The sequence below is a fragment of the Drosophila takahashii genome, chromosome 3R (assembly GCF_030179915.1).
Source record: "Drosophila takahashii strain IR98-3 E-12201 chromosome 3R, DtakHiC1v2, whole genome shotgun sequence".
Taxonomy (NCBI): Eukaryota; Metazoa; Arthropoda; class Insecta; order Diptera; family Drosophilidae; genus Drosophila; species Drosophila takahashii.
This window is the reverse complement of record NC_091681.1, coordinates 14,321,778-14,346,577: the sequence shown is the minus strand read 5'-3', so window position 1 is coordinate 14,346,577 and position 24,800 is coordinate 14,321,778. Positions and strand designations below refer to the sequence as shown.

Below are 24,800 nucleotides of genomic sequence, written 5' to 3'. Positions count from 1 at the left end.
CCCTCGCAAAAGCTTGTAATGTGGCAAAATAAAATCAAGCAACAAAAGTCGAAAACTTCAAGTTTTTCCTTACATTTAATAATGAAAAATTGCTGGCACGTGCGGGTTGGGTAAAACGAAAATTCGAGAGTTTTCGGTGCACCTATAAGAGAGCATACTTACATTTTGGAAAAGTTCTTTTATATTTTGTGATTATAAAATTATAATTTTCATTTCCAAATAAAAAAAAGAAATCCACTTGGAGATGCGGGGCATCGATCCCCGTACCTCTCACATGCTAAGCGAGCGCTCTACCATCTGAGCTACATCCCCGATGTGGGCGGTGCTGACTTTTTTAAACCCTACGTATCATTGGTTAGTGATAGTGCGTTAAAATCAAATTAATTTAGTTTTATTTGTTTTAATTTTATCTTTGGACAATATATACTTTATCTGACAAATACCTGAAAAAAGATACTTTATTTTCTTTTCTGCATTGCGCAAAAAATACATCCAAATTAAAAAGATTATTTTTTGAAATCTAATCATTTTTAAATCTAATCATTTTAAATTTTGTTTATTGTTAAAAAACTTAACCTCTGTTAATTTTTTAATTACTTCAAATAGTTGATTTATCTGAATAGTGCAACTGGTTCGAGCATTACAGATCCGTTCGAGAAGTAAAGATACAAAATATTGCTTATTAAATTTGAAAAAATTTCCATAGGTAACCAGGGCAGCCTTGAAAGCATATAATATTAATAAATTTTCATGGTTTGTTGGTTCTGGCGAAGTTACAGCACTCGAATGCTCATCACAAGGCCCATTAGGCAGCCTGTCTTCATGGGACTCCCAGAGTCGAAGCTGAGATCGGATTAAAAGTAGTTCACCGAGAGACTTCAATTGATGCAGTTGGGAAGATGTCAGTGCTCCAGTTTGTATTTCTGCTGATCCTGGTCAATAGCAGTGGCTCCGAGGAGACCGAAAGGGATGTGGATGTGGAGGATCAGCATTCGGGACCAGAGCCCATTGATGGACGATCGTTCTTTTTTCTGGGCACTTTGTTCCGCCGATGGCGCAATCGCTGGATGGCCTACCACAATCCGGATCCGATGTTTGCCGGGCCCGCTTATCCTATAACCGGGTACTACAATTGTCCCGTCTACGGCTGCAATCCGTCGGTCATTGGTCCCCAACCTGGTTATTATGCAACTCCTGCAGGATTCTACACCATGCCCTTGAATCAGCAGCAGGCTCAGGGGAACAGCAATGTCTATATCTACCAAAGTGATCAGAATTCCGCCTCAGCCGGCAATCCTCTGGGCTATGGATATGGATATGGTGGTGTATCGCCACTTAGACCGGCCACGCCCCTGCCTCTGCCGCCTCCCGGAATGTCGCCGCCCTCCACAGTGGGCACGGTATCAGCAACGGCCAGTGCCAACGGCTATCCTGGACCAGGAGCAGGACTTGGACAGCGGCCAGGACCATATCCAATACCCTTGCCGCAGCTGGGATGAACGGGGAAAACAAGAAGCCGGAGGAAACGCTCGCCTAAGTAAACAGGGCAGACAAAGTAAAAGAAAACAATACAATTTTAATTGAAATGTGTGCGTCAAAAAAAAAGATAAAATCTAAGCACTCAAACCCAAATTTCTGCACAAAAAAACTGTACCAATTGTCTAACACTAAACTTAAACATCTCAATTAGTTTCAAATTAAAATATATCAATTTATGTATTAACCACAAAGAAGCTAAAAATAAAATGTAGAACTTGGCCCTCGCCTCGTATCAATAAATTTCAACGAAACCCATTCAGCTGTGCAATTAAAATCATTTTGTTTACATTACCAACTAGATTTCGAAAGTGGCTCAGTTTTGCTGAAAAATCCCCAGAAAGGGTTACCCACTCACATGTCCATTTATCCATTAACACCAAAGTAAAAACTCCACAAGCAATCTGCATAAACAAACTCATCATCATCACACTCACACTCATCCTCGCCAGCTGAAGGACGAGGAGAAGCTGAAGCCACGATGCTCCGGCATTTGTTTTGATTCCATCATAAACCATAAGATAGCTGCAGACGAGGATGGCTGATGAAGTGGTTGCTTGCAAGCTGCCCAAGGAGCTGGGGGAGAGATTCAATTGTTTGGCAAATAAATGCCCGGCAGCATAATGGATGGCCATCCATTGGCCTGGTCAGCTCCACCGTGTCCGCTCCCGTTATTATTTTTATATAACTTGCGAAAATAATAATAGAGCTTTGCCCATGCCCAAGGGCGTGGCAGAGGCAAACAGCCGAGCGACAGTTGAATAAACAGAAGTGTGAAAGTGCAGATAGTGAAGGGATCTGAAACTGGCCACCGGAATCTGCCACTCCATATGTTAAGGCGTCGACTCCTCCTTCTTCATATGCATTTGTCCTGGAGTTTATTTGTGTTTGTGCTGGGACAACAAGGAAAAGCGGACCCCAGACTCATTTGCCAGGTGTTTGTGCTTTCTTTCGGGCAACTTTCACTGACCGGAAACGGAAATTAAATGCATAAGTTTGTTTCAAAGCGGCCGCCTTGCTCGAATCTTATCTTATTTCAAGAACTCAAGGTTGAAAGCAGATATCTTGGCCAAGAAACAAGTTGTGTTGGCAATCAGCGAAGTAAAATGTCCAAAACAGAAGTATTTTAGACCTTTGATGACTCACAAGTAGGTCTTTTGACACGGACTGCCACAACGGGGATGTAGCTCAGATGGTAGAGCGCTCGCTTAGCATGTGAGAGGTACGGGGATCGATGCCCCGCATCTCCAGTTGGAAATTAACTTTTTATATTTATTTTTTTTTTAAATTATCTTAGAAGAAACTAAAAAAGTTTAATTAATTTAGAAAAGTTTATAATTAAGTTGCAAAAATATCAGACGGGCTCAACCGGGATTTGAACCCGGGACCTCTCGCACCCAAAGCGAGAATCATACCCCTAGACCATTGAGCCGCTTGCTCGATGAGAAGCCATTTCCACATTTAAGTTTCTACAGTCATGTGGAAGCGCAAATAATTTGCAAAAAACTAAAATTAAATTTGCAAATAAACAAGCAAAAGCACTTTAGTTTAGGAAAATTTAAACATAAATGTTTATCTTCAGTGCTACCAGATTATACGTAACTATAACTGCTAAACTTAAAGAAATGTGCCACAACATTGATAAAATTAAAGTGAAAATTTAAAAAATTAACTTTAATTAATTTAAAAAAAATTAAATAAAAAAATGAAATCCTCTTGGAGATGCGGGGCATCGATCCCCGTACCTCTCACATGCTAAGCGAGCGCTCTACCATCTGAGCTACATCCCCTTGTGTCAAATGGTCGGCCAAAATGAAAACAACCCGGACGGGTTTTTTTTAAATGAATTTTAATTTAATGGTCAATGTCAACAACTTAAAAATCAAATAATACTTGGGAAAGTCCAACAACTGATGGCTTTAGCCATAATAACCGCCGTAGGGGTTGCCGTAGCCGCCACCAAAGCCGCCGGGGTAGCCACCAGGAAGACCTCCTCCATAGCCACCTCCGAAGCCGCCTGGGTATCCACCACCGAATCCGCCACCATAGGCGGGAACTGGAACGGGATAGGGCTGGGGCTGGGGACGATTGCCGCCCAAAAGACCGCCCAACAGGTTGCCAAAGAGTCCTCCACCACCACCGCCGCCTCCTCCAAGAAGTCCTCCACCTCCACCTAGGAGATTTCCAAGGATTCGATTGTCCACCGGTCCACCAGTAGGCTGACCTTCAGTTGCCGGCGAAGGACGCTGCTGTGGATACTGATACTGGGCATAGGAGCAGGCGCAGAGCGAGAGGAGCACCACCAGCTAATAAAATGATAAACAAATCCATTAGAAATCATCCGATCATCGGGATAATTTGCCACCACTCACCGAATAGCTAATCTTGACCATGTTTCTAGTTCGTCTTGAACTTGACTGACTTGCTTAGCCATCGATTGTTTCAGTTTTTATAGCAAATGTTCTTAAAAACTAACGCCCACATTGTCCCGGAACACTCGACAGATGTACGACCTTCAACCCCACCGAACTTAACCGAATTCGATGTTTTTCTCACGATTTGTTATATTTAGCTGTTAGTTGCTGCGACTAAGTTTTGGCACAATAAAAATTGATAGGTTCGCGAAACAGGTTGTGGATCAAGTTTATGTAAGTTCTTTGAACTCGACGAGAAAAGGAAGTACAGGAAGTGCTAGAGGTTGATATAAATACGGCCGTTCTTAACTTGGCACTGCTTAGATCCAACAGACGACATGAGGCAAAGCAAGGTGAGTTCTGTGTTACTTTCATATCTAAACCTTGGGTGACATGTTCTTCCCCTTTTCAGATAACGATTCTGGGGCTGACTCTGCTGCTTTGCCTGGGACTTGGACACTCCCATGGTTTTGGTGGCAAGCTGGGCGGAGGCTATGCACCTGTGTACAACAACTTTGTCCCCTATCCTGTGGCCCAGCCCATCCCAGTGGCCCAGCCCGTTCCAGTTCCCGTGGCCATTCCTCAACCGATTCCAGTCCCAGTGCCCCAGCCAGTGATTGTACCCATTAAGCACGGCTGGAAGGGCGGATTCGGTGGTCTGGGTGGATTCGGCGGTGGCTATGGAGGCGGTTTCGGTGGTTATCAGAACTATGCCTCTGCCTCCTCTTTCAGCTCTGCCAGTTCATTTGGCGGAGGTTATGGCGGCTTTGGTGGTGGCATCTTTAAGAGACGTTGAAATTATTGTTGAATTTTTTTTTCTATACTTATCTTAGTTGAATAAAATAAAAATAAAATATTCAATTGTTGAAAAAAAAGTTTAGAACGGGCTCAACCGGGATTTGAACCCGGGACCTCTCGCACCCAAAGCGAGAATCATACCCCTAGACCATTGAGCCTCATGCCCAGATGGCCGCTGTTTGCAGTTTCGAGCCAGTTCGAACAAAAGTGGCGCCATCTATACTTGGTTTTTGTTTCAATTAGTATTCATAGCCACCATAAGATGTCGCCCCAAAAGTAAAATACATGTAAATAAGCATCAATTGTGAATGGTTTACAAGTAAAATTTGAATATTTCTTTACTTAGTTAAATGGACAAATGAATTATAACTAAATAACAATAATGTTTCATTTTGATGGCAAGGAAATGATTATTACCTAATTAAATTATTAAAGACCTATTTTCCCCAAGGGCCGCCTCCGATATTTCCACCCCCATAGCCAGATCCTCCGCTGCTGTAATGGCTTTCCTGGTGATATTCGTGGTGTTCGTAGCCGCTGCTTCCTCCGTAGCCACCGCCATGGCCGCCTCCAAATCCTCCACCGTATCCTCCGCCATAGCCTCCTCCATAGCCACCTCCGAAGCCGCCACCACCTCCACCAACATGGCTTGCTGCTAATCCGCCCAACTTAGCGCCCACAGCTGCTCCGAGTCCAAATCCAGCTGCTCCACCGACCAAACCGCTCTTTAGGCCCAGCAACTTGGAAGTGCGCACCTTAAGACCCACAAATCCAGCGTGAGGTCCCTTAAATGCCAGCAACTTGATTTTTCCAGCTGATGCATTTGGCAGGATGAAAAATAAGCATATTCCCAGGAAGAGAAGCACAGGTGAACGCTGAAATTGTATTTTTAATATTTATAAAATAATTAAGCTTTAAAAATATAAAAGGGCATATTTCGGAATTCACTTTGACTATTAAAAAGTACAAATGTAACTATTTTTTTCAGAATTCTTTAAATTTTAGGGGAAAAAAAGTTTATCCAAGATAAGTTGGAGTTAACATTTTGAAGCCGATTGCAGCATATGTTTAAAAAATGTATTCCGGGTAGATCCAATTGTATATTGTTTGGTGATTTTCATTTATTTGAATTCACTTCTTAAGCACTCAGTTAAAAAATTATGATTATTTCTTATCCAATTAAAATCCATCACAATCTATCACTTACAATGATTTGCATTTTGTCTTTTTATGCTGTTTTAACGCGACTTTAATTGATTATATCTGTTTTGGAAATAGACACAGGTTTTTTTATGTTTTTAAAATTATTATATCTTGTTGTAAAAACTTCAAGTTCAACTGTGTGGGCCGATGACGAAGCTGGTCTTTTGGCTTGGACTTGGACAACGACGCGTGATCAATTGAAGCGGCTGCGCGGCAGTCGAAGCGTTTTTATCTCGCTGACGCGTTTTGTGAGCGATTCGAATCGCCCTTATGCAATCAGCCGTTGAAGAGGTCTTGTTTGTCTTCGCCATTGTTGTTGCTGCCGCTGTGAACTTCAGGCAGTGGTTTATATTTGCCTTATGCACATGATTTGCCCCTGAAAATTTCAGGTTTTTTGAGAGCAAAAAGAGAAGAATAGGGGTATGAGAAAAGAAATGTTCGAAATGAATGAGCTGAAAACCAATGAATGTCAATGGGAAACGTGCCAAAAAAAATATGCTAGTTTAGAAGCTTGAAAAATGAGAAATAAAATCACGGGAGATTACGCCTTTTCCAAAATGTATGCTCAGCATTTTAAATGAAATCCTATAGCAAACATGCAAATAGAAAAATTAATGCACTCGGCGGTGAATCATTTTGGGGTATTTACGTTTTATTGACCTCCACATCACATTAAAAGCCAAATAAAGAAATCAAACAAAACAGGGGCAGAAGTTTCCAGCAGCTACGCGTCGTTTTTTCCCAACTCATCTGCCGAATGGATAGCCGCCGTAGCCAGAAGATCCGTAGTTGTTGTAGTTGCTAAACTGATTGTACTGCTGGCGATAGCCACCGCCATATCCTCCGCCGAATCCTCCGTAGCCCCCGTATCCTGGATAACCGAATCCTCCTTGATATCCTCCTGCACTGCTACTCGCTGCGGCACTGGCCGAAGAATAGCTTCCTCCATATCCTCCGTAGCCTCCATAGGGCGAAAATCCGTAGCCAAATCCTGACCCAGGAAATTGGGGGGCACTCAGAACTCCAGCCATCAGGCAGCTCAACAGGAAAGACAGTGCGAAGTACTGCAAAATATTTTTTAAAGAATCCGAATTAGTGACTTAGTCTCAGCAGCTAAAAGTCTATTGTACTCCCACCTTCATGGCTGGCAAACAACTCAATGTTTGATGATTAAAGTTTGCCATTCTTATAGTCGCCGAAAAACGGAAGTAAACTTCGCTGTAATTACAATAATGAGATTAGGCATAATTATAGAACAAATGCGAGACTATAATCATTAGTACAGAGTCACTTGGAGCTTGGATTAAAGAACTTTGAATATTGTAAATACTTATTGTGGTTCATTAACCTTACTCAATTCAAAAAGTATATATTTTAGATGATCGATAATATTAAGTAATACAAACTAAGATATTATATAATTTTAAACAATTTGGTTGTTGGTAATACCACTTTAATTTAATGTATTATGGACTTAAATTTTAAAATTCATTTAAATTCCATCTTCAAAAAACTTGATAAATTTACCTAAGTACAATTACCAAAGTCTAACATCCTCACTTTTTTCCACGCTGTCATCGAATCTAACTACAATTTCCTGACTAGTCGCAATGTGGGTTGGTCTCACTTTGGTAACTCCGCTGACGTCAACTGGAGGTGAATAAACTGAAAACGAAAGTGAGGGCGTAACAATTGAGCAAAATAAACAAAAGGAGTTGGGCAGATATATGTATATATCTGAGACATAGTTAGTCATGTAGCTAGATCTGCCGGAATAGCAGCAGTAACAAGTGCTAATGAGCCAAACAAATGCGGGCTGGCCATATCGTTCATCCCGACCTGCTTCGCTGCACGTTCTTCGCTGAAGTTTGTTGTCTAAGTCATTTGTTTTGCATGTTGTCAGAAGATTTAGTTGATGCTGAAGGTATTCAAGGTAACTTGACAAATTTGATCAAAATAATCATTACCATAGGTGAAAGTGAATTTCCCAAAACACACAACAATATTAAATTATTGTTTGTTTATCAAAAAATTTTATTTTTATTTAATTTATTTTAACTGTATATGTAAATATAAATAAATTTCAATTAAAATTAATGCATATGTTTTAGAATTTGGTCCTGACCCAAAATATTTATAATAACCAAATTAAAGTTCCCATTTCTTCAATATTTTATTCCAAAGTTGCAACGTCATCATTGGGTTAGAGTACACATTGATCGTCGTAGTTTTGCCTTTTCCAGTTGATCTTGAAAATCGCCGGGCGATTGTAGTATGCGATCGCTTCAGTGATTATTTTTATTGGGTTTTCCATGATCTTGATCGGTCGGCAACTAAAGGTAACCCTCGAAAAAAAATGATAATTTAGTTTTGGGGCTGTGGCTTCACGAAATTAACGCGTTCTGGCGGCCCAGTGAAGCATCGCCAGGTGAATTGTCTCTGCTCCGACTTGATTGGGGGATTCCGAGATTTCGTCACAAACTGGTTTCGCTTTCGCCGTGTTTGTTCTGCAATTTGCGTAGAATCACTTGGCAATGCGTGGCGCGTACTTGAGCTTCTTGGCCAGATTGAACAGGGAGGTATAAAAGCGGCGGGCCCGCCACAATTGCAATTTAGTTTCGTCCAAGAAGCGCTCGAGATATCGCAATGACTGTGCTTCGTGTGAGTTGTGTAAGTCCAACTGCTATTTCCGCTCTGATTGGTATGCATTTAATTGGTTCCGGTAATTCTTCTACAGATGCTGGCTCTTTTGCTGATCGCCGGTCAAGGTCAGGCGGCTCCGGCGCCCGTCAAGGCCGAGGGTCGCACCCTGGGCCTCCTGGGCGGCGGATTCGGGGGCAGTGTGGGCCTGAGTGCCGGCATCGGAGTGGGCGGCGGCCTGTATAGCGGGTTTGGAGGAGGCGGCGGATATCCTGGTGGCTATGCGGGTGGCTATCCGGGCGGACATGGCGGCTACTCCGGTTATCCCGGCTACGGCGGTGGAGGATACGGAGGTGGCTACTATCCAGGAGGAGGTTACTCCGGCTTTGGACACAGGCCGCACCACCATGGAGGCGGTTTCTACCCGGGCGGCGGATCGTACTACAACCAGGGCGGATCCTATGGCGGCCAGTACAGTCAGTCGCAATACTCCAATGGATACTACAATGGCGGTGGCTACGGAGGCGGTGGCTACGGAGGCGGTGGCTATGGAGGCGGCGGCTTTTTCGGCTGAAAAAATCTCCTAAATCTCGTTAAACTGACTAGTAAAGTACTTGTGATTCGCACTTTGTAGATTGTAAAATACACAAAAAAACAAACAGAAACCAGAAATAATAAGCTGTACTTAAGACACTCGAAATCCGGTTTCTCTGACTGGGAATATTGTCCTTGGCGCTGCCTTTGTGGCTTCTTTTCTCGCTGATTTTTATGAAGCAGACGCGACGTGCATAAATTTAATGGCCATAGATCCGAGATTTATGCACAGGCCTGACTAATCCATCGCCTGGAAATTGTCTGGAGAATTCCCTGTCTTAATCTTTCTGGGCGGTAGTTTGTCCACAAATGGCGATGCTAAATTGGGCAATGGCCAGTGATTTTTCAGTTATTTGGGACGTCTTTTAAAATCACCAAATCATCAAAATTTTACGAGGATTACACAAGTTTACAAAACAATGATGGTAGTTCCTGGTAGACACCTAGACTCCTAAAAAATTGTTTTGTTACACTCATAAAAAAAATCGCCATTGATTCAAGAAATTCGCCATTGATTCAAGAAAATCGCCTATGATTTTCAGCCAACGGCGATTCGCCATTAATAATGGGAAATAATTTTCTTGAATTTACGGTTTCGCCTTTCTAAAAATCATTACCAATTTTTCTGAATTTTACGGCAAAAAACCCTAAAATTAAGAAAAATTTTCTTAAAAATAGATAAATAAAAGTATATTTTTTTATAACCTTTTTTTTAATTTTGTCCGACTGATTTTTTTATCACTTTTGCATTTAGGTTTGTTAACTAAGAGGAAACCTTTCATGTTTTAGTGACAATCATAAACATTTTTATTTATTTATTTAATTTAAATTCAAATTTATTATAAATGTTTATTAATTACAATGCATTTTAAGTACAGAAAAAACTTTTTGTAAACATATAAAAGACTTAAGGAAAAATTCTTACCTCGACCTGAACTCGAACTCGCGACCGCTCACACCATAGACAGACATCTTAACCACTCGGCCACGCGTGCTTCTTGCAATGCAATGGCTTAAGATGCCTAAAGTGTTAACGGTCGTATTATTGGTATACCAATTACAATTACTTTAATTAAATCTTGTTAACAACAGTTTTAACAATTTAGTGAATGGAAAACCAAAACAAAAGATTTTTTATACAAAAAAAAAAAACAATAATTATTAAAAAAAACAAGAAAGGAAGCTAGCTTCGGCCAGCCGAAGCTTATATACCCTTGCAGATCATTCCTATTAATTAACAAATCGCAAAAATGTTCAATTTTCTAATATTTCTCATTAATTTTCCGATCGTTCCTATGGCAGCTATATGATATAGTCGTCCAATTTTGATCAAATTAAAATTGAAATTCGGAAATATTTATAAAGAGTCATATCCTAGAGTAGAAGATAATACAATAAAAACCAAAGAAGCTAGAATTTATTTCCTATTAGTTTTCCATTAATTTTCCGATCGTTCCTATGGCAGCTATATGATATAGTAGTCCGATTTTTTAAAAAATTAATTCGAAATTCAGATATATTTAAAAAATAACATCCCCAAAAGTAGAAGGTAATATTTCAAAAAACACCGAAGCTAGAATTTTTTAAAGTTTTTTTTTTCCGATTGTTCCTATGGGAGCTATAAGATATAGTTGTCCGATCCGGTCGGCTCCGACATATATACTACCTGCAATAGAAAGAAGACTTTTGGGAAAGTTTCATCCCGATAGCTCAAAAACTGAGAGACTAGTTTGCGTAGAAACAGACAGACGGACAGACGGACAGACGGACGGACAGACGGACAGACGGACATGGCTAGATCGACTCGTCTTGTGATGCTGATCAAGAATATATATACTTTATGGGGTCGGAAACGTCTCCTTCACTGCGTTGCAAACTTCTGACTGAAATCATAATACCCTCTGCAAGGGTATAAAAATCAGACTCGTCCCTGCGTGAAGTCGAACCGCGGTTTCCGCGGCGACTTTTGTACACATGTTTAGTGTCCGAACGCCTCTAACAGCTAGGCCACCATACTAGAACACTAAAAAATTACACAACTTTCCTAAAAAATAGGTATTTATTTTCAAGAATCAAAGGCGATTTCGCCATTAACTCAAGAAAAAAGTCCGGAAAATATTGCCATTAATCCAAGAAAATATCGCCATTAATCCAAGAAAAAAATCAACTATTCTTCTTCTTATTCATTTTATAAAAAATTTTATGGCAAATTTCCATAAACTTAAGAAAATTTTTCTATAATCTAGAAAAATTTTCTTAATTCAATGGCGATTTGAAATCACGGGCGATTTTCTAAAATTAAGGGCGATTTTTTTTCTGAGTGTATGGATACATTTTTTTAAAGTTTTTTAAAGAACACTTTAATGCTATGTTCGAGTTTTTGTTTATATCTTGAGAGTTATCATAGGAATTCTTTTTTTAAATAAGTCCAAAAAGAGCTGTCGTAAAGCGGAACTTTACATACAAATAAAGTTTATTAGCTTACGTTTAGTAAATTGTTCCCCATTTAAACGTAATTCGTTCGTAAAATCGATCTTATTATTTCTTATAAACTATTTACATTAAAAGTATTACATATCGCTAAATAAAAGTTCGTTTCTAGCTGACTATCCATAGCTGCTTCGCTGATCTCTTGATCGATAGGCTCCTGTTTGGTAAACTGGCTGCACCTGACCCGTCAATTGCTGAATGATTCCGTTCACGGTAGTGGCCACGCCTCCAACAAGTTGCGCAGGTGTCACAGGAGGCTTACAAAATAAGAGGAAATGTATAAAATTAAATATATTTATTTTGATAATTCCTAAGCCAGTAGATTTACTCCTTTTTTGATAAACTTACCGCTCCGGCGGAGTCGTAGTACACACGATTCGGAACCGGTCGTCGCACTGGCGGAGGAGCCGCATAGTTGGGATCCACTTCAGGATCGCTCTGGGCATCCGCAGCGGGACGATCCCTGAGCGGATCTCTAATTGGGACGCCAGGCACTGTGGCCGAGTTCAAAATTCCCGGAGCAAAGAGCGACAGCCAGGTGGCAAACGGAGCATACGGACGCACGGGCACTGGAATAGGTTGAACAGGAGGGAGGGGATCCGACAGGAGACCTCCGCCAAGACCACCAAGTCCACCGAGTCCACCTCCTCCGTAGCCGCGGCATCCGCCGGGATAAACTTTCACCACATTCACGTCGAACAGAAAGCGACCCTGTTCATCGGGATCCTTCTGCCCGCCCTTGGCATCGCGGCCAAACGGGGAGCAGGGGCCACCGCCGCCGTATCCTCCGTATCCGCCATATCCACCGTATCCTCCGTAGCCCCCATATCCGCCATATCCTCCGAGGTAGGGCCTCGCCAGCCTCTTGAGTTTCTTCTTCAGCAGCAGGGTGCGTTCATCGCCGACCTCGTCCAACTCCTGATTGGAGGCTCCGGCAAACTTGGCATTCTCCTTGTCCGATTTGGTGGTGGTACTGGTGGTGGTGGTGCTCTCCTCCCTGGCTTTCCGACCTCCCAGGGAGCTGTACGAATTACCGGCGTACGACGAGGCTGAGTAGGCCCTTCTGCGGGGATACTCGTAACTGTAGCTGCGCGGATAGGCCAACGAATAGCCCAAGGCTCCCAGGAGGAGTAGAAGGAACAGTTGCATTTTAGAGACGCGATTCGATTGCTAAAAAACTTCTGCACGCTCGGCGGGATGGGCACAAACTATTCCTCTAATGCGGAGTACGCCCCAACTTATCACCTTGCCCGAGTGCAAAAAAAAAAACCAACTCGAATTTGGCAAATTGGTTGCTATTCCCTTAGAAGGCAGACGAGACACCGGCGATATTGCATAATGCCCTTTTTTATTGGCTCGAATTTTTCCAGGGCATTGTTTTGATATGGTAATTCAGGCCGCCCACCTGAGCCACCGGCATAGCCAGCCTCATCATCATCATCATCATCAGTATAATCGCCCACATGGCACAACAATAGCGAGGAAAAAACATGTTACACTCGGCGACTCATGTGCATTGACCTGAACCTAAACCAAGCGATGGAAGCTCTCACCCATCGCTGTTTTGGCCAAAACCACGTTTCTGCCAAAAATGTAACCCGAAAGTGGGTCAATGTCGCGCTAGACGACTGCACTGAGTGTCGCTAATATGGGAGTCGGGCTAATTAGTTTGAAGGGGATGCACGGATGCTTTTCACATTAATCAATTTTTTCTCACAATTTTAGACAGTTTATTTTTTTGAAAGAAGTAAGTGACAACCCAATTTATAACACTCTGTATTGGAATTATTATCTAATTAAGAAAGATGTTTAACATATTTACATTTTACTAAAACGAGTATGAAATGAGAATATGAATCATCTGATCAATCAATAGTCAAATTTGGCTAAGTGAAATCAAGACATTGCCAGCTATTTCTTTGTTTCAAAATTATGCCAGTTTAGTAAAACCATTTTATAGATATACAATTAACCAAAAAAGGCTTTAATAAACATGGGAAAATTGAAAGCGAATTCTTGGAAATATGTTAAAACGAAAAGTGGGTATAATCGATTGAATCTTACTTATTAAAATAAATCGAATAAATAAATAGGTAAACTTCCTATTATAAAGTAAACTTTTTGCATTACTTAAGCATATAAAAAGTTTATTTAAGCACACAAATCGATCGTTAGGCGTCTACGCTTACGCTTACAAGTATACATTCAACTTAGAACTAGTAAAACAAAACTGTACAATATTTGTGGAGTCCAGGCAGCCTCTGTTTGGTCTGCGGAAGTGGAACTTACCATGAGCTACTATCAGTACAATAAATAGGCTGAGCTAGGAAGTCTGTGCGTTGCATTCGAGGCGTGTCCACGTCCCATTTTTAGACAGCCATTTTCGGTTTGTTAGCCTCGGCCCGTTTGCGTATAGCCCTCAGTCGCTGGGTGCAGTAGACCCTCAGAAAGATGGCCACGAAGACAATCAGAACACCGAAGATGCCCAGCACCGAAATGCTGTGCTGGTAGATGAAGCAGGAGAGCATGATGGCCACGGCCTGTGGGGAGCAGAGTAAAATGTATCGTGAGCAGGCAGTTGAGTATACAAACCCCATTCCTCTACCAAAAAAATTAACTCACCTGTCGCAGTGTCATTATAATGGTAAACACAACTGGGCCGAAGACATCAATTGTGTGATAGATAAACAATTGGCCGACCGCTGAGCAAACGGAAAGCACAACCATGTCAAACACGAACTTGGGATGCTAGAAATAAATAAAAAGTACGTGATATGAGCTATCTGTTTAACTATGCTATAAATGTAACGAAAAAAAAGAGTTTGATAAACAAAACAATGTATACAGTTGGTCTAGATCAAACATTTATAGTTTTAAGCAAGTGCGGATGCAGGTTCTTTAATCTATACAGCACAAACTAATGCAATATTCGTGTTTTAAATTTTTCGTTTCCTTTGTCGATGTCTTTTTTATACACCTACCTCTGTGGCAAATGCCAAGGAGTCCATGAATCCTCCCTGCATCGACAGCGAGGCTCCAGTGAAGACGGAGGAGAACAGGTTCACGCCGCACATCATCTGCAGCGGCGTCATGCCGTAGCTCTTGAAGAGCGATCCCTGCCAGTTGGCGGTGAAGCTGTCGAAGACCATGTACATGGAGAGCAGGAAGATGCCCGTGAGCGTGGTCACTCCACTGGCCTTGCTGCTGTCCGAGGAGCCGCTCATGAAGAATATCATGCCCAGCGAGATGAGCAAAGCAGTCACATACTCGTAGCTCTCGTACTTGGCCTTCGACATGAGTTTGCCCATCAGCATCACGGGTATTATCTTGCAGGACTTGGCCAGCACCTGGGTGGGAAAGTTGACAAACTTCAGGGCCTCGTACTGGAACCAGGCGCTCATTATGTTCGAGAAGGAGGCGTAGGAGTACTTGTACAGCGGAGCGCGATGTCGCACAGGCGAGGGCTGCCATTGCAGGTAGGCCAGAGCCACGAGGAAGGCCAGCAAGCGGTTGGAGAAGACCAGAAACTGTGAGTCCTTGAACTTGGCACTCTCTCCGGCGAAATTAAGATAGTGCTGCGTCATGATCTTCTCCTGCAGCACGCCCCAGGTGAGATAGGAGATCATGAGGCCGCCAAAGCACCAAAGTAGCTGCACAGCCTCCTGGGAACTCGTTCGCTTGGGGGCCGTCGAAGCCGCCGGACGATCCTTGTCCGCGGAACTGCCACCTGCATCCAGTTGATCGTGTCCCGAGTTTCCCGTGATGCACATGTTGATGGCTCTGTGCAGAAAAGTCTTGTTGCCCCGCTCCAGGTAGTTGATCCTGCCCACATACTTGTAGATCAGATAGCCCGGCACAAAGACGCAGCTGTAGCCGAAGCAATTGACCAGGAGCTTGAGCAGCCAGGCGTAGTCCGAGCTCTGGGACTCGACCAGCTGGGAGAGGGTCACATCCTGGTTGTAGTAGCCGCCCAAAGAGGCTCTCAGCAGATCCGAGAAGAAGTGTATGACCAGCAGGCTGACCACGATGAAGGAGCTGTGGACGAAGGGGGATTTTAGTGGGAATCTGTAGTGGCAATCCGAGTGCTTACCATATAACCAGCTCCGGAACTCGACCCATCTTGTAGGCATACATGTGGCGCGATTCGATGATTATGTTCGATTGAATTCAATTCCCAGTGGTGCTAACTGCTGACTCGGCCGATTCGCCAAATTCCTATTGAACCCGCGGGCGGTAATCTATTCTCAGTCAAGTGTCAAGAGTTCAACAACCGGCGCGGCGCTGAAACAAGTTTTTGCACCAAATCAGAATCGGCTAATTACCATATCCCGGGTTTGTTTACAGTCGCTTTCGGTTGCCAGATGTGCGTGCGGTGCGGTGCGTCTGGAGTTCGGAGCTCTTCTGTTCTGGCCGTCCGACGGAGTGGGTTCCCGGGGGTCGGATGCGGGCAGCCGGCACTCAGGCCAGCTGCTCAAACAGTCTGGGTGCTCTCGCGTATGTGGAAATCGGCTAGCTCCATAATTTCTAAAGGGTTTTCGTCGGCTGTTATTCGGTTTTTTATTTATCGGGTGTGTGCCGGCTTTCTTTCCCGCCCACAATACCAAAACGACGTAACAAAGAGGACAGAAAATGCAGACATCACATGGCTGGTCACACTAATATGGCGCGAAGAATGTTTTAATTTAAATTATTTAAATAAGTTAAGAATTATCGTCTACCTCTATATTTGTTTCACTGAAAACGAAAATGTGGCGCTTTAAGTCTCCAAATTTATCGTAAAATCAGTTGGAAAAGCTCCCAAGTTTCACAAACTAAAACAAACAAACCTCTGTAAAACTTTTTATTTATAAATACAAAATCAAGATTCTAAAAGTGATATTTAAACAATTAAAATAGCTAGTAATTTCAATAAAAATAAGTTTTCTTAAGGTTTTATCGAATTTAACAGCTTTTGGTTACAAACAAATTGTTTTTCATTCGTGAAATATCCTACGATTTCAATATGTATGATCCTTATAAATTGTTAATGTATTTTAAATTTCATTGTTCTTAATTTTTTATTTAGGTTTCTTAAACCTATGATGGTGCATTTTTATTTTTATTTTAAAATTAGTATATTTTTGAATTACATATTTAATACGCGTTCTCAAAATAAAACTTACAGTCAAACGAAAGGAAATTCCGCTCGAAGTCTACTACCAGGCGCTCAGCAATTGAAAGAGGAGTGTGGAATGTGTGATTCAGAGGACTTCCCGGACGAAATGAAATCGAAAGGACTCGGATGTCAGCCTGTGTGTGTGTGTGCGAGGGGGTGTGTCGCTTGACATTGCCACAGTTTACTTTAGGGGTGGGTTTCGATGGCAGTGGCGTGTCCTCGGCTCTACAACCCTCAGTACTGCCAATCTGGCTGTTTTGCGACTAATAGAAGATATGATAAATAATTAAGCTATATTAAAAAAGCTATATTTAATATATTTATATTTATTTAACCAATATTTAAAAATAAATATTTTAATTTTAATTTATTTTTAATATTTTTGAACAAAATTTAAACTATTTTTAATGATTTTTGTTGTTTTTGATTGAAGGATAAATAAAAATCCGACAATGTTTCAGTGGTTTTTATGCTTTATAGGGCATACAAAAATCCAATCCAGACTTTTCGCACCACTGACAACCACTGGGGCAGGAACTCGGTCGCAGGGACTACGCCCCTGCGGATGGCGGGTCGCGATTCTGCCCGCCCAAGTGGGTGGGTCACAGGCACCGGCAACCTCCGCGTCCTGCGGAGCGTTTCAATTAGCGAGTACGGGCACTGGGTGGCGCCCAAAACGAGCGTCGCACCGCCGGACTGGTTCTTTGTGATTTTTGCCAAGAACCCGGCCAAGAACCTCTGCAGCAGCAGCGGCGGCAGCACATTCAAATAGACAGACACGTGTCCATCAGCGGTTTAACCCTTCTTAAGGTAACGCCCAAGGATTACCAGGCGACCAGGAATCCGAGTGGGTGGCCCATCGCAGTGCGCAGCCACTGCGCATGTCGCCCACTAGGGCGTGATCTACGGGGCGGAGTATACGGCCTCTGCCCGACCATCCGACCGCCCACCCACCGAATGGGCTGGGTTCTTTGACGTTACCACTGTCGAGGCCATTACATAACGGTAACATGCGAGAGCAGTCCGGACGACGGGCCAAACCGGTTAACAGTTACGTCGTAACTAGGAGCAACCTTAGTGCACCAGGCGAACAGAATCGCCAGCCGGAGCGTCCATTACTACGTCTTTACAGCGACGAACCCACCCCCGGGGTGGTTTTAGCTATAGTTGCGGTCAAAATTATAGCGCAAATTAGGTTTTCATATTCGCATTATGTCACGGGTATTATAAAAGTTTATATAAAGTAAACACTACCAAAAGTCAACTTGAAATCGTCAACATTTATAGATTTTAATAAAACATGTTGATATCTGGTGATATTTCTATGGAAAATGTTTTTGTGGTGCTTCTAATTTACGTAAAAAGATCATTATATATTTATATAAATTAATTAAAATAATTTATATATTTCTTAGCACATTCTGAAAACATGATTTCTTAATTCTTATTAATATTTATTTCTATTACTCAAAAGTCATACCTACATTCAATTGTATACTTGTTTTTTAATAAATAATTTTTTATTATTTAATAAATTTCTATGTTTTTTTATTTTGGCCGTAACTGTAAATGGTTTGTGATTTAGGGGTTGCTCTTGCGGCGTCATTAAGTGCGCTACTCCTGCTCAAGGTCGCGACTCACTCACACACTCGCGCCCTCTATCAACGAAAAAGAGAGCCTGCTCCTGTGTCTTTGGGTTCGTCCTTGTGTGCGTCGCAGCATCTCGCACACTCAGCCGATTCCCGCATGTGTATTCAGGCGACACGTCCCTGTAGTTCTCAAGGGGGCCGGTGGCACTTTCGGGGTAGAAAAGGGATCGACCACCCAGTGGTCCCTTAAGGGTCAATAGGTGGCGTGTGTATTTTTTACAAGAGCAAAAGAGTTATCGGAGAGTGAACACTTCTATGTGAACACTTCTATATGAGTTAAAAAAATTGTAAAATGAAATTTTTGACAAGTATATAATGATTTTAATAACGAATACAACTTTATTTTGTTTATATAAAAAACAAATTTAAAAAAAGTTAAAATAATAAAATAAAAACTTGATAATGAGATAAAATAAAATAATAAATGATAGAATTTTATTTCTTTTTATATTATTTATATTTAATAATGAGCAATTTAGCTGCAGCAATATTTTTAACAATAGCGGTGGTTCAGTAGCAAAACGTTTTCTTTTCTTCCATAACAAGCGGATTTTATTGGTGCTTAGATATATAAAATAAATATATAAGTACCTAATTTTATATACATAGAACTAAACAAAAATAATATTAGCGAATGTTTTTATTGCCATCGATTATACGATATCGGTAGTCGCAATATTAATCGTAACGGATTGCCATAACTACCCAACCCCGCTACCATCACTAGCCCAACGTTTGCGCCAAATTTTGTAAACATGTATTTAATTTGTCTTATTGTGCATTTAAAGTGTTATATTTTGTTGTGATCTGAAGTGTCGTCAACAGGTGAGTAACACCATGAGTTGTGCAAGTGAAATACCTAATAATGTGTGATATTTAGCCATGAACAGCAACAGGCACATTCGTCGATTTGTTAAAGAGGAGAAGGAGAAATAGTGGTGCAAAGGACTCCTACGTAAGTCTTTTTTCTTTGATATAAATATTTTAGTGAAATTTTCTTCCTTTTTAGATTAAAGCCATGAGATCGTTGTTGCTGCCAGAAGGGGGTTTAAAAAACTTGCGGAGGGTTCTCACGGATGAGTTTGTTGTAGGATTTAATGTTAAAGGCCTTTCTGGAAAAAAAAGCCGTAAACTCCTTTACACATTTCTATGGTGCACTTCACGGTAGGTTATTTTTATAACTGTATTTTTTATAATACACTTAGTTTCTTGATTCAATTTCAATCTATTTACTTAGAATGCCATCTGTCTTTAATCCTATTTCTTTCTGTCTTTTTCTGCTTTTCACTTTTAAAACATGGTTTGATGTAAACAGGCTTGTATAACAAAATCTTAAAATATATATTTAAACCCATGCAGAGGGAATTATAATTTAGTCCAGAAGTTTTTTACGCAGTAAAGGAGACCTTTTCAAACCTATAAAGTAAATCCATTTAACCATGTCCGTCTGTCTGTCGGTTCAAGTTTCAAAAGCGTGAAATAAGTCTACATTTAACTGTTGGTTATTCTTATTTTATATTTATGCTTTTCTAGTCACAATTTTATTCCTGAAAGCTGCAAGGGTATTAAAACTTTGGCTTGCCGAAGTTAGTTTCTGTTCTCATTTTATTTTAAAACACTAAAATCTTATTTTTTTTTAGATATTGTTTCAGAATCTGGTAATGCAGAAATATTGATTCCCAAGGCAATTCAATTGCAAAAGAAACGATTTTTTAAAAATAAATCCAAATCAAATAATAACAACAATGAGGCACTCAACAAAAACGTGTCAGCAGAGGAATTTGTTCAATAAATATAAATTAAAAAAATAGAAAAATTGTCTACTTATAATACAATAAATTAATTTAACAAAAAGTATTTTTTCTAGGGAAGTTTCATAGCATTCAGCTTTTTTGGTATTGAAAACACCAACCCCATTTCATACCCCTTTTCGCCACAAAAGGGACCGATAGGTGGTCCCATTTAATACCCCTTTTCGCCACAAAAGGGACCGATAGGTGGTCCGATAGATGGTCCGATAGGTGGCCCCTTTTGTGGCGGAAAGGGGTATAATATGGGACCACCTATCGGTCCCTTTTGTGGCGAAAGGTAATGCAGAACTTCGCCATATGACCACCGCCTAGGACATGCCGTGGTAAAAGTGGATAGAAATTTACATTGCGGGTGGTATGAACGGGAGTTAGTCCCAAGCCCCCGGTGTATGGCGATTTCGCTAGTTCGGGACCAGTCCCGGCGAACTACAGGGGTGTATTCGTCCGTCACATACTCGTACACATTCTTTCGTGGTAGATTTCGTACCAGGAGAACATCATTTTGGGGAGGCGCAGCAACATGTCAGCATAATTCCGAATATTCAACGCACAGCTGCCCATGTGTGCGGCTAATGGAATCAGTGTGCGTGTGCCGAACGCACACTCGTGCGGGTAAACATGTATGCAGGGGGTGGGTTTGCTGTCTGTCTCATCGGGTGGTTGGTAACCCCCGACCAACATCGCGTATACGCAATGTTTTCAGTTAAGCTTAGTGAGGTTTACAACCGGGTTCGAGGAAAGAATAATGGTTTGCAGAAAAGCTTAAAGGACTACACGATATAATACAATGTTATAAAGTAAATAAAAGTTTAATATCCAAACTGAAAAATAAGTAATTTTTAAAATATATTTATAGTTTTAATTATAGTTTTTATTTTGTATTAAAATTTAGTAGTGGTTTTAAACAAAAGATAATAAAAAACCAAAAAAAATAGATGATTTTATAAGAATCAGGAGGATATCTAGTTGGTTTTTTCATTTCATGTTCTATTATAAAATAAATAATATTTGGTAATTCTAGTTTATTAATTACAAGCAGTGATTCAAACAAAGGTTAAGTAAAGCTGTATATTAAGCCAGCACTACTCCTTATAATTCCATATATCTCAATTCCATTTTGTACAACTACACAGTTGCTTCGATTAGGGGCAATAATGTTTGGCAATTTCTTATCGAGCTCAATAATATTAGCCAATAATTTGAGCCATTTGTTAAATTGCCTGCGCGATAAGCGTCGCAACAGCGACTTTTCAATGCCGAACAGCGAGGACAATGGCGCGCCGGGCAACACTTTAAACAAAGGCGAAGGACGAAAATAGAAGGACCAAGAAGGCGATCCACGGACAATGACACTGACAATAATGACGAGGACGATGGCACTTGTCATTGTGTGTGCAGCTCGAAATTGCCTTTGAACAAATACACACGGCAAGCGGCTGGATGTATCTGTATCTGTATCTGATGTATGTATCTTGAAAATCGGACAATACGGGTGCAGGACAACTTCATAGGTAGCTCGGCCAAGTTGTCATTGCGTGTTGTCAGCAAACTGGCGACAAAGCTTATCGCAGATGGACAGACACAAAGCGGCACAGTCGGAGTCAGATTCAGTTGCTCGGGTACAATGGCGAAAGGGGTTGGGCCGATGGAGATGCGATCTCGCAGGACCCTCGACCAGCTGTCCCAGTTGATAACTATGGTTAGCCGGCGATGCAGAATTCAACGGAATGGTAATTAAACCCGTCAAGTGGCGCTTAAGTCCCATCTTCAACTGCAGGTCATAAATTTGATTGTCCTTCCGTCCCGTCGCCTCTATCACGGCATTCTCGGGGCCCAGGCCCAGCCCATCCAAAGTCGACTTTGTCGCTTATCTAAAGTCAAAACAATTTTCATATATTTTCCCCCGTAACGGGAGCTTATTTATTCTTTTCATTGCCGAAGGACATGCCATTTCGCAATTAGCATTGGCGTACACAACTAATTTTCGCTGCGGGATAAGGCTAACTCCGCCTCCATTTGGAATGTCCTGCGCCAGCCTGCACCCACATGTTAATTAACAGCGCCGACCATCATTTGTACTTAAGTTGAATTTTATTTTGTGAACAATTATGCTAATTTGTTAAATAAATAGGCACGCACTGCGATGTGATGTTAAGTAAGGCCCATGCCCGCAAAATGGTCGCCGTTCAAGTTAAGTTTTATGGGGACGCTTTTTTTATTTTACTGCCGACTCGCTCGCACTCGGACAGTCGTTCCAATTAAGTTTGCGTTTGCCATTTAATTACTCTAATATGCCAGTCAGCCAGCCACTCAGCCAGCCAACCAAGTGAATCAACCACCTCCTGGTATTTGTGCGCGTGCCGAGCATGAAAATTAGCTTGTACATTTCCCCGGCTTTCCCCGCTTTCCACCGCCTTTCCCGGCTGACGGGCCACGCCAACTCCGGAGTCCGGACAGGCCACACCTCGAAATTGATGGCGCCATTTGTTTAGAGCAGCCATTGCCGGCAAGTTATCAAAGCTCTTTGACACCCACATCCATTTGTCAAGCCGTCGCCCCAATCTGAATCTGAATCTGTGCCACAGCGAAATGGAATGAAAAGTGAGGTCCAACCGACTGAGCAACAAGAACAAGTCGCCTACTTGGCACATTTAATTAGTTTTAACCTAACACATTTGTATGCAAAGCAGGGGCCAGAGCTCGAGATGGAAAACTTTTTCGAGCAATTCTTAAGGAGCTGTCCGTCGAGGAGTCATAAATAAGACACAGAAACAAATTTCAAAGGAATTCTTATGTAAAATGAAGGAAAATATTTGGTATTGCCTCACTACATCAGTGATTTTGTATTTAAAAATAACTTTCAAGTTTAAAGTTTAAAAAAATATTTACAAAATCGAGCATATAACCTTGCGCAGATCCACAGGATAGATAACTCCAACTCGGGTGAAAAATTGAAAAAAATTTGATATTCAAAAAGTATGCAACAAAAAATTTGTTTTTGAATTCGCCCTCAGTTTTAGGCCCTATCCAAAACTTTTATAATTTTGGTTTTGGAAAATATACCTTTTCCTGTAGTTCAATTTTAAATATATATTGTAATATATTTTAAAATATCAGAAAATATTACAAATAAATGTAATATCATAAACTTTACAATTCTCATGCCCATTAGAATGAGGTATATTTAATGATTTACATCCGCTTAAAAATAATTGATTTAGCTTCTATTTTATCAATTCAAAATGTAATGCAACATATTTGTTCTCTGTGTAGGAATATGATAATTTGTTTGCCAATGCCGAGAGCCAATCAGAGTTTTTATCAACTGGAATCTGCAGAAATTGACTGACAAACCGAGAGAGAAATGGAAAAGTGTCCATGTCCTCGACCCGTCCTGAAATCAAAAGCGGCGCTGGAAAAAAACAAAAAGTTTAAATGAAAAGGAACACACTGCGGTCAGGACGATGTTGACAGGGACAGGGAAATGTGAAAAGTAGCAAACAGCATCAAAAGTTTTCCGGCTCTTCCTTCATAGCCCGCTCCAATCTAGTCCTGCCTCGCCTTTCATCTTTTCATCTTGTTGTTGCGAGGAAGGATGAGTGGAGGGTCGCCAGCCAATTTTTGATTGCAACATTTCGCACCGAAGGCAAAATATGAGCTGGGCCACTGCACACAAACGAAGACATGTTAAAGCTAATTTTAATATTTTCCGTGACATGGCGTTCACTTTGAGTGTGCCACCGCCTTTGTTGTTGTCTGTCCAATTTGAACGCCCAGCCACCCACATATTTAGCTCCATATTCTCGTACATTTATAATGTATCCTGTCCCGTAAGTGCAGTGGATACCCATTCCATGCCACGTCCAAATCATTCCCTCCAGGCGACAAGTAATTTTACTTGGCAAAATAAATTGCACAAAGTCCTTTTTTTGCGATTTGTCGTGTTATCTCTTTTGCTGTCTGTTCTGGCTTTGTGACGGTCATGTGTGTGTTGTGTTTTTTGATGGTTGTGTTGGCGGGACTTCTCCTTGTACTGATTGGTCAACATTTAATTTTTATTTCTTTGGCTTTGCTTGGTATGGTAAAAATATGATAAGTAAAATTCTATTTAAATAAAGGAGAAACATAGATTGTTTACAATAAAAAAGGGATTCTTAAAACAAATTTTGATGATTACCTATAACTCTGATATCATAATTAGTTTATAAATATATGTTACTGGAATATACTAACAATTAATCTTAAAAAGTATGACTATGAATTTTATTGGATTGCATGGACTAAAAATCCTTACTAACGTTTTAAAGAATAAAAGCAAAGAAAATGATTAAGTGGCACACTAACATCACTATGGACGGCAGTCCATGTAGTGACGAAGCGCACCAGGAGAGTTTGCGAAGGCGATTACTTTATATACACGAAGAAATGAAAATCTACTGTGATGGTCCGATCATAATAAATGATACACCTATCGAAAGGTATTGCGAAAACTAACAGGATTGCATACCAA

General features: G+C 41.1%; 7 protein-coding genes, 1 long non-coding RNA gene and 5 other non-coding genes across 15 annotated transcripts; 4 read left to right on the top strand and 9 right to left on the bottom strand.

The window, feature by feature from the left end:
• Positions 1-239: 239 nt before the first annotated feature.
• TRNAA-AGC (transfer RNA alanine (anticodon AGC)) lies at positions 240-312 on the bottom strand. The gene has a single exon. It is a non-coding gene; the product is annotated as a tRNA-Ala (tRNA).
• A 587-nt stretch (positions 313-899) lies between these two features.
• Positions 900-1,499, top strand: LOC108066632 (uncharacterized). Its single transcript, XM_017155231.2, has one exon. The coding sequence runs from the start codon at positions 900-902 to the stop codon at positions 1,497-1,499; it is 600 nt and encodes a 199-aa protein (XP_017010720.2).
• A 1,214-nt stretch (positions 1,500-2,713) lies between these two features.
• TRNAA-AGC (transfer RNA alanine (anticodon AGC)) lies at positions 2,714-2,786 on the top strand. Its single transcript has one exon. It is a non-coding gene; the product is annotated as a tRNA-Ala (tRNA).
• Positions 2,787-2,896: 110 nt separating this feature from the next.
• TRNAP-UGG (transfer RNA proline (anticodon UGG)) lies at positions 2,897-2,968 on the bottom strand. Its single transcript has one exon. It is a non-coding gene; the product is annotated as a tRNA-Pro (tRNA).
• Positions 2,969-3,253: 285 nt separating this feature from the next.
• TRNAA-AGC (transfer RNA alanine (anticodon AGC)) lies at positions 3,254-3,326 on the bottom strand. Its single transcript has one exon. It is a non-coding gene; the product is annotated as a tRNA-Ala (tRNA).
• Positions 3,327-3,402: 76 nt separating this feature from the next.
• LOC108066635 (keratin, type I cytoskeletal 15) lies at positions 3,403-3,958 on the bottom strand. Its single transcript, XM_017155247.3, has 2 exons — positions 3,909-3,958; positions 3,403-3,842 (listed from the first exon to the last, which is right to left on the bottom strand). Exons 1-2 carry the CDS (start codon positions 3,927-3,929, stop codon positions 3,456-3,458), a joined length of 408 nt encoding a protein of 135 aa, XP_017010736.2. The 5' UTR covers positions 3,930-3,958; the 3' UTR covers positions 3,403-3,455.
• A 330-nt stretch (positions 3,959-4,288) lies between these two features.
• On the top strand, positions 4,289-4,746 carry LOC108066636 (scale keratin). Its single transcript, XM_017155248.2, has 2 exons — positions 4,289-4,303; positions 4,363-4,746. The coding sequence occupies exons 1-2, from the start codon at positions 4,289-4,291 to the stop codon at positions 4,744-4,746; spliced, it is 399 nt and encodes a 132-aa protein (XP_017010737.2).
• An 88-nt stretch (positions 4,747-4,834) lies between these two features.
• TRNAP-UGG (transfer RNA proline (anticodon UGG)) lies at positions 4,835-4,906 on the bottom strand. Its single transcript has one exon. It is a non-coding gene; the product is annotated as a tRNA-Pro (tRNA).
• Positions 4,907-5,042: 136 nt separating this feature from the next.
• Positions 5,043-6,248, bottom strand: LOC108066619 (uncharacterized). The gene is made up of 2 exons (XM_017155198.2): positions 5,956-6,248; positions 5,043-5,623 (listed from the first exon to the last, which is right to left on the bottom strand). The coding sequence occupies exons 1-2, from the start codon at positions 5,965-5,967 to the stop codon at positions 5,186-5,188; spliced, it is 450 nt and encodes a 149-aa protein (XP_017010687.2). The 5' UTR covers positions 5,968-6,248; the 3' UTR covers positions 5,043-5,185.
• Positions 6,249-6,595: 347 nt separating this feature from the next.
• LOC108066611 (keratin-associated protein 19-2) lies at positions 6,596-14,087 on the bottom strand. Of its 2 annotated transcripts, none has more exons than XM_070217110.1 (3): positions 13,965-14,087; positions 7,088-7,169; positions 6,596-7,015 (listed from the first exon to the last, which is right to left on the bottom strand). In XM_070217110.1, the coding sequence occupies exons 1-3, from the start codon at positions 14,018-14,020 to the stop codon at positions 6,698-6,700; spliced, it is 456 nt and encodes a 151-aa protein (XP_070073211.1). In that variant the 5' UTR covers positions 14,021-14,087; the 3' UTR covers positions 6,596-6,697. The 2 variants fall into 2 exon arrangements, with proteins under 2 accessions (XP_070073211.1, XP_017010678.2); XM_017155189.3 differs by lacking the exon at positions 13,965-14,087 and adding an exon at positions 7,479-7,513.
• On the bottom strand, positions 11,702-12,851 carry LOC108066618 (uncharacterized). Its single transcript, XM_017155197.3, has 2 exons — positions 12,024-12,851; positions 11,702-11,932 (listed from the first exon to the last, which is right to left on the bottom strand). Exons 1-2 carry the CDS (start codon positions 12,822-12,824, stop codon positions 11,792-11,794), a joined length of 942 nt encoding a protein of 313 aa, XP_017010686.2. The 5' UTR covers positions 12,825-12,851; the 3' UTR covers positions 11,702-11,791.
• On the bottom strand, positions 13,802-16,249 carry sll (adenosine 3'-phospho 5'-phosphosulfate transporter 1). Of its 2 annotated transcripts, XM_017155270.3 has the most exons (5): positions 16,018-16,249; positions 15,766-15,956; positions 14,657-15,710; positions 14,298-14,423; positions 13,802-14,215 (listed from the first exon to the last, which is right to left on the bottom strand). In XM_017155270.3, the coding sequence occupies exons 2-5, from the start codon at positions 15,807-15,809 to the stop codon at positions 14,045-14,047; spliced, it is 1,395 nt and encodes a 464-aa protein (XP_017010759.2). In that variant the 5' UTR covers positions 15,810-15,956; positions 16,018-16,249; the 3' UTR covers positions 13,802-14,044. The 2 variants fall into 2 exon arrangements, with proteins under 2 accessions (XP_017010759.2, XP_070073210.1); XM_070217109.1 differs by having other exon boundaries at positions 15,766-16,249.
• Positions 16,250-19,147: 2,898 nt separating this feature from the next.
• On the top strand, positions 19,148-20,336 carry LOC138913390 (uncharacterized). The gene is made up of 4 exons (XR_011419105.1): positions 19,148-19,304; positions 19,360-19,434; positions 19,489-19,643; positions 20,120-20,336. It is a non-coding gene; the product is annotated as an uncharacterized lncRNA (long non-coding RNA).
• The last annotated feature ends 4,464 nt before the right edge of the window (positions 20,337-24,800 follow it).

Excerpts from the sequence above, each read along its gene's own strand:
- LOC108066618 (XM_017155197.3), bottom strand. The coding sequence starts at position 12,824 with ATGCAACTGTTCCTTCTACTCCTCCTGGGAGCCTTGGGCTATTCGTTG. Across the intron at positions 11,933-12,023 it reads ACTACGACTCCGCCGGAGCG|CCTCCTGTGACACCTGCGCA; the intron begins GTAAGTTTATCA and ends TTATTTTGTAAG.
- sll (XM_070217109.1), bottom strand. The coding sequence starts at position 15,809 with ATGTATGCCTACAAGATGGGTCGAGTTCCGGAGCTGGTTATATG. Across the intron at positions 15,711-15,765 it reads GTTCCGGAGCTGGTTATATG|CTCCTTCATCGTGGTCAGCC; the intron begins GTAAGCACTCGG and ends CTTCGTCCACAG. Across the intron at positions 14,424-14,656 it reads CCTTGGCATTTGCCACAGAG|CATCCCAAGTTCGTGTTTGA; the intron begins GTAGGTGTATAA and ends ATTTATTTCTAG.
- LOC108066611 (XM_070217110.1), bottom strand. The coding sequence starts at position 14,020 with ATGCAACGCACAGACTTCCTAGCTCAGCCTATTTATTGTACTGATAGT. Across the intron at positions 7,170-13,964 it reads TGTACTGATAGTAGCTCATG|CGAAGTTTACTTCCGTTTTT; the intron begins GTAAGTTCCACT and ends TTGTAATTACAG. Across the intron at positions 7,016-7,087 it reads GTTGTTTGCCAGCCATGAAG|TACTTCGCACTGTCTTTCCT; the intron begins GTGGGAGTACAA and ends AATATTTTGCAG.
- LOC108066635 (XM_017155247.3), bottom strand. The coding sequence starts at position 3,929 with ATGGTCAAGATTAGCTATTCG. Across the intron at positions 3,843-3,908 it reads TGGTCAAGATTAGCTATTCG|CTGGTGGTGCTCCTCTCGCT; the intron begins GTGAGTGGTGGC and ends TCATTTTATTAG.
- LOC108066632 (XM_017155231.2), top strand. The coding sequence starts at position 900 with ATGTCAGTGCTCCAGTTTGTATTTCTGCTGATCCTGGTCAATAGCAGT.